This window comes from Pempheris klunzingeri, chromosome 22, assembly GCF_042242105.1.
Source record: "Pempheris klunzingeri isolate RE-2024b chromosome 22, fPemKlu1.hap1, whole genome shotgun sequence".
NCBI lineage: Eukaryota > Metazoa > Chordata > Actinopteri > Acropomatiformes > Pempheridae > Pempheris > Pempheris klunzingeri.
In genome coordinates this window covers 16,917,914-16,929,477 of record NC_092033.1, presented here as the reverse complement: position 1 = coordinate 16,929,477, position 11,564 = coordinate 16,917,914, and the positions used below count along the sequence as shown (strand labels likewise).

Sequence of the window (11,564 nt, the reverse complement as noted above, 5' to 3'; positions counted from 1 at the left end):
CACAAATTCTGATGAACGCCGCTGCCACTCAAACAAAGAATGAAGAGCAGAGGCCAGTGGCTCTCACCGCACTGCCTGGAATGACCTTGGATAAAGTGACTGAGAAGCCCGCCGGCTCAACGCTCAACCGCAGGGCATCACAAGAAGGACACAGGTCTATGGGGTTAAATATCAATAATACTTTGGTTGGCATGGACAAAGTTCGCAGTGTTTCTTTGATTCCGAAACACAAGTCAAAGAGGGAGAAAGGAGATACAGACATGGGGTCGGACAATATGCAAGATGTGACTGGTCTCTCAGGGTGCCATCAAACCACGTCAAGCTCAGTAGTGTCTGAAAACAAAACATTTGAACTCTCACCACGCGTTGATAAAATTCAGATTCATAATATAGTGTCGCTACATCCTGCAAATTCACAAAGTCAGTGGCCGTGCAACCAAACAAGTGGTGCAGATGCAGGGGGGTATGTGGGTTCTGTGCGTTCCCAAACTGCTTTAAGCATTCAGTTGGCTCAAAATAAAGTCAAAGAACATGTCCCTCTGGGTGAAATCAAGGCCAAGGATGCACTCTCTGTGAAATGTTTAAAGAATCCACAATATGAAGACATCTCTGATGAAGACATACCACAGCAGCACACCGAACCAGTTCGTGAGGACTTGAGCTTTGCAGCACGTTTTGAGGACCCACTGTATGACGATGTAAGTGAAGATGAAAATGCACAGATTGAAAACATGGCTGAGGAAAGGCCTTCACTTCTACGAGTGCCTGAGCCCTACAATAAGCAGTCGCTGTTAAAAAACGAAGGCTATCCTCATGTTCAGGGTCAGGCTCAGATGGAGACAGAAATCATTCGTGATGAACAGTTTCCAAAGGAGCAGGTTGCACCAAAGACCGGAACAACTGATACAACACAATATTGCTCTTGTCCATGTTTTGCTGAAACTGATGATGCATTGGAAGGTCCATTATGCCCTATATGTGACTGTAAGAGACCTCTGGGATGGCAAATAAATCACTCTGCTCCACGCTTTCCTTCCTCTGTTCTGGAAAATGAAGGTGAGGCTGATGATCAGATAGATGATGACTGGGTAGTCTTACCTATAAGCATGTCTGACCTTAGATTTGAACCAGATGATGAAGACCAAGATTGGCCAGGTCCAGATGACTGTGAAACTAGAGACAAAGAAAAACCGTCTGACACAAATCAAATACACTCTGAGTTACACTTTCCAGCTCGAAAACCAGAAGCAGCTCCTGCCTCTCCTCCGTTGGAGGTGTTTGACACACTTGAGAGCTTTCTACAAGCGAAAGGTGCACAATTTAAGAACAAGGTGGTGGCATCAGACTGGAGCACACCTGAACATGAAATGGACGGAGAACCACGTGTATATCAGAAAAGGAGAAAGTCGTGTTCTGAACCCGAAGACAGCTGTGAGACTGAAGATAGTTGTGATTATTCCTCTGGATCCGAGCACAACTATTTGACTGTGTCCAGGAAGCTGCTGAAAAAGAGGTCGGCACCTCTGGCCTCAAAGACGAATGATTCCGAATCTGAACAGGAGGGACAACACGATGAGGCTACGACTGTGCGAAAAGCTCGCTCTAAGCATGTTAAACATGAGCCCATTGAGCAAAAGAGTTCACAGCAGGATGATATAATAATCCTTGATTCTGACACAGAGGACGAAAGTGACCAAAACTACAAAACAAATGCAAAATGGTGCAGATTCAACCCTTCAAGCTCTGAGGACGGTGGAGATAACCAACGGAGCCATTCACCTGAAAGCGTAGGCAGTCGGTCTGGAAGATTCCAAGAAAAGGTCAATATAAGAAGACCATCACTCTCAGACTCACCAGCACCACAGCACCAGTCTAAACCCAATGACACAAAGTGGAAAGAAGCGGTGCCTGTTGCACGCTCGGACCCGTCACACAGCACAGAAAAGAGTGGACAGAACGGTCGACACAACATTAACGGACAACAGAGTTCCAAAAAAATTGATATAATTATCCTTGACTCTGACATGGAGGATGACAATGACGAGAACTGCGGAAACGCTGACATGAAGGAATTGTTCTCGGGCTCAGAGGACAGTGGTGATGCCACACGTGTTCAGTGGAAGAGACCTTCAACTGAAACAGTGGACAGCGAGGATGGAACTGCTAAAGAAAAACACCCTTCCGCAGGCCCGTCAGTGCCGCGTGGTGACGTGACGAAGGACAAGCGCTCTGACGTATTACATAGTACTAAAAAGACCAAACCGCTCATTGAAGCCGCAGGTGGCTCTGAGAATGTCCAACACACGACCAACAGACAAATGGTGTCGGAGAAAGTTGTTGAAAAAGCCCACTTCAGGAAAAAAAGGCCACACAGAAAGAAAGTACTTTCATCATCATCATCAGAAGACGATGGCGATGACTTAAGTGCTACAAAAAACAGACCTTCAACTGAAACTGAGGATTATCACTGTGGAGCTGCAAAACCTAAAAAACCCAGAGTGTCACCTGAAGACGCACCAAAGAAGCGGCCCCAGTCTGTGGACAAGGAGGCGGCCTCCTCTTCGAGTCGTGGTTCTATGAATCCTCGCGTTGTTTTGATGCCATTTTCTCCAGCCGATCACAAGTTGAAACTTGTAAAAGAATCTAGATTCCACGTGCAGGCTAAAGATAAACCTTGTGCTTCCAAGACCCCCACAGCACCCAGACCAAAGGCCGACTCCTGCGAAAAGAAAACGCAGAATTTGCACAGACATAAAGAAGGAAAATGTACATCCAAAACAAAATCTGCAACTGATGCAACAAAGAAGAAGGTTCAGACTAACACGGAAAAACTCAGACTAGTTTTGCTGCCTAGCCAGCGACACTCATCCACTTCAGTCAGTAGGTCATCTCACACAGGTGGCCAACTTCCTGAATCCAGACAAAGCTCAAGTTCCTCCAGATGGTTGTCTCAGTCTGGAGAAACCTCTGCCGCCTCCAGGGTTCCTGCACCTAAGCAGAACACGTCTATTCCCAGACAACCCATACTGCAGAGGTCCCACTCCCATAGCGGCCCCTCAACGTCAGGTCGCCATCAAGCTCCCTCAAAAGGCCCTTTATCCTCTGCAACTTCGAAATTATCTGCAAAGAAACAAGTGACCGCAGACTGGCAGAAGAGCTTTTCCCCAACCAAGAGAGACAGGAAGTTTAGCCTGGGGATGGAGAGGGACTTCCACACCACAAATTATGATTCAGTGAGGGACACTAGAACGCAACCTAGTCGCAGTGACAAGTCTGCAACCCCCCTGATGAAGAAGAGCAAGTCCGATGCCATAGAGCTGACCAAGGCGATACGTCGGGATGCCCCAAGGAAACCAGGTGTGTTTTTATCTATCTAAAATGGGTTTTTTTTTTTAAGTGTCCTTAATACCTTCATAGGTGGTCAGATCAAGTTATTTTTTGACGTGCGTAATCTGAACACATGTTCCTGACCCTCACTCTCACCTTAGGGTACCCTGTCGGTCAAGGCTACAAGTGGTCCGAGAAGCCAGCAGTGAAAAGGCCAACAAAAGGTGATGCTCTACATGTTCCCATTTAACCCTTTCATTGCATGAATTATGACAGTCAGGATTTTTTTACTACGTGTTTTTATTCATCTTTAGGCATGAAAAACAAGATTTTTATTTATTTATTTTTTCAACCCAAATTTTATATATACACTACTCACAAAAAGTTAGGGATGTTCAGCTTTCAGGTGAAATTTCAGGATGAACCTAAAATGCATTCTAACCTTTCCAGGTGAACTTAATGTGACCTTCTCTAAACCTTTGAATGCACATGTCCAACTGTTCAGTGTCTCAGTACTTTCTGCACCAGCTGCTGTTCTCTAACAAGAAGCTTAACAGCAACATTCACAACAGGTTTGATCCATGAATCCACCAATACATTTCCTGCTTCAGTTAGAATTGGTATTTAAACAGTCCTCCTCATCCTGCTGTTCACATTCTGACATCATGAGACCAAGACGACACCTAACAGTTGATCAGCAGCACCTCAACACTGGAGGCTTCAAACAGGAAGTCCTCAGACGGAGGTGTTCACTGAGCTTAGAGGGTCACAGAGTGTCATCAGGAGGTTGGAACAGTGATACAGAGACTGGAAGAGTCACAGAAAGGAGAGGAGTGGACGTCCTTTGGCCACATCCCAATTTATTGAGACACTGAAAATGTTTTGTTGTGGTTTACCTACCACTGTTGGTAGATTTTCTTTCAATAAATAGTTTAAGATGAATAAAATGACCATTGCATGCTTCTACTTAAATGCCCTACTTTCATGATATAATATCACTGTAGCATTCACTTAAAGTCGAATATCCCTAACTTTTTGTGAGTAGTGTATATTTACATGTCCAGTATTTGAAATATAACCAGGGATGCATGATGTACAATTCAGTGGACATGTGATTAATCATAATTTCCTCCCAATATAAAATCAATACTTGGAAAATTTAGCAATGGCTCCTTAGATGTTACTTGATGTCACCATATTTCTATTCTTACTTTCAAGGGTTTCTTTTTCTAGAAGGTTTGAACAGAAAGAAATGAGCAACTTGGTGTTTCTGGCTGTCTGTCAGCCATCTTAGTTTCACTCTTTTTTTTTTTTTTTTTTTTTTTTTTCCACTTGAAACTGCTTCCCACTGTGAGATGATGCAGTAGCATCCACTGTAGTGGCTGATGTGCAACTATGCCATCAAAACTCATGCACATACAAGAAAACAGCTTTTGAATAGCTGCACACTGTAGTGACCTCTATACATGAACGGGTTAATCATTTTAAACAGGAAACCTGTGCTCTGTACAGTTTCATCAGGTTTTCTGGTTTCAGACAGACAAGGGTAATTAATCTTATTTTCTCCGTTGTCACGTTAGGTTCCCGCAGGGAAGAGAAACGACGTCGATCTCCTCAAAGACACCGTTTTTGAGAAAAGGGTGCCTGCATCTTCAAATCAAGTTTGCTGACACGGGAGCAGGTGGCTGATGGGCGAAGACAGCAGATACTGACTACTTTATACTTGTGATATAAAAGTGAATATTTTGTATTTTAACTGTATATATGCACACTGTAAATATGTCACCTGTTTGTAGTTATTGTTTTCAAACCAATCACCTTTTTAATCTGCTACCTCAAAATGAATGAAGCTACATCATTCTGCCTGAAATACTGTATAAACTTCTGGTATTTTGGTCCTAGTTTTGTTGTGTTTTTCATCACCATTCTTTCACTTTTTTGAAATTGTCTGTTTTTGTACTTTGAAGACTCAGTTCTAGTTCCCCTTCTCCCTCTGGCACTGTTTTTTTTTATTATTTTTTTTTATGTTAAAACTGAAATATACAAAGTCAAAAATGGACCACTTGCTGCTTTCTTGTGTATGCTTGTATTATTACCACTAGAGGGAGACATTGCAGCATTTAACAGTTGATCCCCGATGTGAATGATAAACCCCAGAGCCCGGTGGCTGCATGAGCGTCCTCACACTGGATACACAGGACATTATGGGATGGCTTTGTTACTTTAGCTAATACAGGGCTGACTCTAGCTTTGGGATTAATAGATCATAACATTTATATAGTTTTCATGCGGGTTCTACATAAATTAAACAAATACTATTAAGCCAAACCTTATTAAAGGAAGTGTTTGAAGCCATATAACATCCATGATGCTCTATAAATTCTTAGATTTCCATGTTTTATAGTATTTTTATTTGTGGATTAAAGTTAGTGAGACATTTTACCTCCACAGTTTGTCTTCTGCTGCACGCTGGACTGTCACAGGGTCACACACTTGCTGCGCCTCCGCCAAGTGATGCATAATAATTGTGTTCTTCCGCGAAGCGAGAAAGTCCCTCGCAGCACCGAGGACGTGAAACAGCGGTATGTGTATAAATATCAGCGCATTGATACTTCTGTCGTGTCGCCGCATGTGGCGAAATAGTGACGAAATAAGACTCGGTCGTGATTTAATCGGTCGGCTCAGCAGGGAGAATAAAGTGGAGGAGCAGCACCAGGTTTGGAATAATAGAATTTGAATATCCCGCCTCCGCCGGGCTCCACCGAGGCGGAGCCTCAGCGCTCCGCCTGTGGCTCAGTCAGTGCACCGGCGGCCCGCAGACACGGTCCAGGAAAAGTCTCTGGAAGAGCACTTCAAAAAAAAAAAAGAAAACTTCTGTCGCCACGTACATTCAGAAGCTTTTATTTACAACGAGAGCTCGATACAGAGGACCCGGTTTATCCGCAACGAGCCTTTTTTGTCCAGGTTTTTTCGGGAGATGCGTGGCTCGGTGAACTAGGAGCGAGCGGCGCTGCACATCGAAGCCGGCATGAGTGGGAGCTCCGCGGCGTCCGGCGCGGCGCCCTGCCGCTTCGCTCACTACTTTGCTATTTGTGGAATAGACACAGAAACTGGACTGGAACCGGATGAATTAGCAGGTATGAGGCTTTTTTTTATTGTTGTTATTGTTGTTGTAATGGTTTTGAAAACCTTTTTTGTTGATTTAAGAAATAACCCCCCAGCAGCTTTAGGAATATTCCCCCCAGCAGCTGCACACTCCTCAGATTAACACCATCAGGGTGTCCGCAAGGAAACACATGGAGTTTTGCAACCTGTGCTGACAAAGGCAGTAAGGCATTTTCTTTCAACTCCCCACAAGTGGCACAGAAACACCTCAAACCTCCACAAATAGCCAATTGTGGCTTCTGTGGATGTAAACTCTGCTCACCGCCTCTAACTAAAAAAGAAGAGGATGGAGTCTGTGCAGCTTTGTGGGGTCCCCCTGCACCCCCCCCCCCCCCTGTGCCCAGAGTCATGTAAAGTAGAGGAGCTTCTTGTAGTGAAGAATCTCCTCTGAATGTTCTAATCTGATGGAGGCTTCCTGTGCTGTGCTTCACTGTCGGTGTGAAACTGCTGCTCATAGCTGTGCTGTAGTTTTCACTCACTCCTGATGTCCAAATAAAAGACCCCAAGAGATGTGGACCACTTCAAGTCTTCTGCAGGATACTAACCCACGTTTTACTTATTTTAAAGGCATTTTGATTTATTCTAAAAAAAAAAACAAAATCAGATTATGTCTCTCTGTGATTCTCAATGAGCTGCTTGTGATTGTTGTTTGAGTTTAGGTGATGAAATGAGAAACAAGAACTGCCACTAGGTGTGGTAAAACGTGGCCATGCTTTCCATTAAAAAGCAGAAAGCAGTGGTGATTGAGGGGCTGCACCGCTCGGATCCTTGAGAAATCCCTGGATATTAGAGAGAAAGATCCCTGCTGGTTCACTTGTTCGCTTCTGTCTGTGTCACAGAGTCTCGGGGGGGGCCAAAGTTCAGAGTGCAGAGTGAGCTGTGATTACACGGTTTGTGTCCTGATATCAAGTGAACCAGCTGAACCAAGTGAATGTACCAGTTGCAAAATAAGCAGAGGTGTTATTCTAGTGACGCATTTTCTGGAGTTCTTTAGAGTCTCAGTTACTGTGTGTGTGACACACGTTGGGCGCTCTGTCACTTTGGAAGGATCAGGTGTGTGTGTGTGTGTGTGTGTGTGTGTGTGTGTGTGTGTGTGTGTGTGTGTGTGTGTGTGTGTGTGTGTGTGTGTGTGTGTGTGTGTGTGTGTGTGAGAGAAGGTTGCCCTCAGGCTGGCATGAGAGTCTGAGATTGCACTGATAAGCGCACACACTGTCAGAGGGGGGTTAATTATGGGACACGTTAACTGTCAGTGCAACAACAGTTTTCCTTACTAATTCATGTGCCAGTTATTTTCTTGAGTAATCGTTTTGTCTATAAAATACAATGAAAAGTGACCATTACAGTTTCTCTGAATCCGTCATGTCTTTGAATGCCTTCTTTTGTCCTGCCAACAGTACAAAACCCCTAAATGATCAGCCTGCTATTGTAGAAGACTGAAGAAACCACCAATTATTCTTTTTGTTTTTGTCAGTCAATGAATCGTTGCAGCTGAAGATGAAACTTTTTCACGAGAACAGGTCTGTGATTCGAGTGCGGGCAGATCTGACGGCAATTCAGATAAATGATTCTCATTATTTCTTTCTTTGAGAAATAACCATACAGTATTTACTACTTTGTATCGACCAGAGCTTCCACTCAGGGGCCTCGGCCAGTATTTATTCTGCTATCGTCAGCTGCTTAGTAGCTTTATCCCTTTTTTTATATAGCCGTGTAGATGTTAACTTACCCATGTTACACGCACATGGTGAAAAAGTCTAAGCTTGGTCTTCCAGTTCTGGGTCACTGTCTTGTTTGGCTTGTTGGTCAAGCAACCCTGCGCCATCCATGTAGTCAGTAAACAGAAGGCACCGGAACGGCAATAACCAATGAAAAAGTCTCGGTAGATCTTTACCAGGCCACAGAATTCAAATGTTGACCTAAAATTTGAATGTCAGCACTCTGAATAAAGCGCTGGACTACCCTACACATAACATACATAACATAGTTCTCCTCGGCGACACTCAGAATGACTTCTTTTGCCGCTATTTGAGTCCGATATTTGAATAGATCTCCTTCTACTTTGACTAAATTGCCAAACGTTTGCCAAACGTTTTCATGGCTAAGATTCTTGGACCGTCGAACCAATCTCCAGAGAGAATGGAGATCATTTTGGAGGCCAGCGTGTCCACCAAGAGGCCAACGAGCCACCCGGACCTGCACGTCGAGCGTCGTGATTCATAGCGATTCCAGCTCCTGGGGAGAAAGCATATGAATGTATACTTTAAAATCAATACATGAAATACCATGCAAGCATCTGCGAACAAACCCCATTAACCTCACCATCAAGACAAGAGGCACAGGAGCGCACAGCTCAAGACTGATGGACGATATGAACTTGAGTTGAGCTCCTTGCACGTCAGTTTCTCAGACCATTATGTCACCTTCCCTTTTTATTCCTCCCCAAAGCTGCTCACCCCAATTTCATTATCATCCGTTTGCCCCCCACCCGCCGTCTCTTCACGGGAGATCATTTACAATTCCAATCAGGCCTGTTGCTCTCCTCCCCCCACGACGCGCCGTAATCCAGACAACACCGATGCCGCCGTGATTGATATCAACATGTGCCCTCGCGCACGCACTCCATAAACCTCTTCTTTCGTCGAGAGCTCTTCTTTTTCTCGCACCCTGAGCTGGAAGCAGCCGTAATTTCCGTGACCTACATTAAGCAGCGCTCCATGCCTTTTTCCTTATTTTAGGTCGTGATTCCCCTCCTCCCTGCTCTTTGTGTGGCAGTGTGGCCTTATTTCCCTCAGCCCATTGTACTGCTCAGAGGGTCAGACTTCCTGTAGACCTGGTTTACAGTTCTTTCTGTCGGTGTGTATGTGCGAGTCTAGTCTCCACAAGGTCATACAGTATTTAACCCCTTTATTTCAGCTGAAGCTTTGTTATAGATTTTTGAGCTCTGTGGTCCCAGGCTGTAATGCTAATTAACTGGTTTAATTCATCCCATAAATAGCCACTTTGTCAGTCCAGACAGCCACCCCACACCATGCTATTGAGCTCCAGTGGTATAAATACACCCTGGTTGGCACACAGAGCCAGAAATAGTCCCTACATTCTAACACCAGATGTCGTCAGGCTTGTGTGGAGTTGGAAAGTGCTAGGCGGGTGAATTTGGGGGAGGGAGATGTTTGGTATGAATGTCGAAGATGTAGATATGCTGCGTACCTCTTTGCCATCTACTACCCCTGCTGGGGAGGTGATGGCCATTCAGCCAAACTTAGCCGCTGGAGGACTTATTGCATACCAGGCATATCAGTTATAATGAGCGTGATGGTTGAAGTCTAACAATGAACCTGGAGCCGGTGAATGACTGACATGTCGGCATGATCAATGATTTGCACGTTTCACGGATTGTCGAGATAGTTGACGGCTCATTTTCTGCGCGCCAGCTTATCAGTTGATTAGCCAATAATTAGTTAGCCAACTGCTGTTAACTTGTTGGATATTTTAGCTGCTAATGTCAGGTTTTGATGGCTTCAATTCATTGATCATCCAAATATCATTTTCTGTAACTGGACAAACTGATTAATTGACTAACCATTGCAGCTGTAATTTAATAAAAGTGTTTTCACTCAGGGATGCCCAGATCCGACTTTTTCAGTCCCGACACTGGGTTCCAATACCAGGGCTTTTGGTTATTGGCCGATACCAATTGCTGACTGGGAACATTCGTTTATGTGCGAGGCAACATCATACTTGCACCACCCAGTCCTGCTCATCTTTCCGTCCTGGAGTAACGCTAAGTAATGTTGCCGTTTGCAAGTTTAACTAACTAGCTTTCTGTCGGAACAAGCTGTTAAATGGTGATTTTTCGGTCCTCAAAAAAGACCGTCTTCAGGCCGGCTTGTTGGAAGTGAATTATGCTAAAAAAAAAAACACAGTTGGCTAATCCAGAGTAGTGTGGAGTGAGGATTTCCGCTCAGAGGCCTGTATGTATGGATGTATTAAAAGAACTGGCCAACCGTTCAGCCGTACTTCCAGTTTTTGCCACTCGTGGCATTGCACCGAAAAATGTCCCCCATAGACCACCATTTAAAAAGATTGTAAAAGTGCTGACAGGACACCGCTAGCTGTAAACACGATCACTTATTACTCTTTGTTTTGTATATTTTTCCTCTTTGTAAAAGTTCTCCAAAGCCCAGATAAGGCTAGAGGCATGATGGGAAGAACACTACTGAGGAAATTCAGTGGGCTGCATAACGCTAAAACCTAACCCAGAAGCCAGAAACGTTTCTTTGCGCCTGCGTTAGGCGAGCAGTTCTCATTGGCCAGAATAGGCACCATCTTTGTCTTCAGTATCCCTCTCATATAATAGTTGTTTGACGAACGCTTGCAGGTGATAAATACAGTTATCCATCCCATACTGGGTAATAAAAGTTTGGATATTTCTGCCTTTGCTTCCATTTTGACCATATTTTTATTTTTTTTACCTCTCCCACAACTTTATGGATGTGCAACACTAAATCGCGGAATTAGACCTTTTTAAAATGATAAACTGCTGTAGATTTCTCAATGTGAGCAAATCATCTCTCTTAACTCAAGACTCAACTCAAGACTAACTCAAGAACAAGTCCATTGAAATCTAGAAATGACGAGCAGTTGTATCGATGGTGGGGGTGGGGCAAAGTATTCATGTACTGTTACAGATGTGCATGCATGAACACACAGATGTACAGTGTATACACACACACACACACACACACAGTGGAGGCTGTGGTGATGCCCTTTAGAAAACAACAGATGCTCAGTTTCACTTCTCAGATGATCCGGTCTGTCAGCACTTGAGAGCACCAGACCTTCGACTCCTCCTCTCCTTTATTTTCCTCCTCCTCCTCCTCCTCCTCATACCACCTCTGATCTCACTTTACGTCCTCCGTCTGTGTCTCCATACTTCTCACTCACCACTCCTCACACCTGAGCGTCGCCCACTGCTCTCCCACAGCAGTGATCCTGTCCTGCTTTGGCCACACTGACTTAGACAGGCTGTTGTCAGTTTCTGAGCCCAGGCCATGACCCGGATGTAAATGAGT

The 11,564-nt window shown here is 44.4% G+C and overlaps 2 protein-coding genes across 2 annotated transcripts in view; both read left to right on the top strand.

Annotated features, from left to right (window-relative positions):
• Positions 1–893: 893 nt before the first annotated feature.
• LOC139221803 (nucleolar and coiled-body phosphoprotein 1-like) lies at positions 894–5,311 on the top strand. The gene is made up of 3 exons (XM_070853741.1): positions 894–3,357; positions 3,489–3,551; positions 4,908–5,311. Exons 1-3 carry the CDS (start codon positions 1,107–1,109, stop codon positions 4,958–4,960), a joined length of 2,367 nt encoding a protein of 788 aa, XP_070709842.1. The 5' UTR covers positions 894–1,106; the 3' UTR covers positions 4,961–5,311.
• An 889-nt stretch (positions 5,312–6,200) lies between these two features.
• The window catches only part of dennd5b (DENN/MADD domain containing 5B), a 65,621-nt gene continuing 60,257 nt past the window's right edge, over positions 6,201–11,564 (top strand). The window contains exon 1 of the mRNA XM_070853560.1: positions 6,201–6,464. Coding sequence (XP_070709661.1) covers positions 6,356–6,464 — 109 coding nt within the window. The 5' untranslated portion in view covers positions 6,201–6,355. The remainder of the gene's footprint in view (positions 6,465–11,564) is intronic.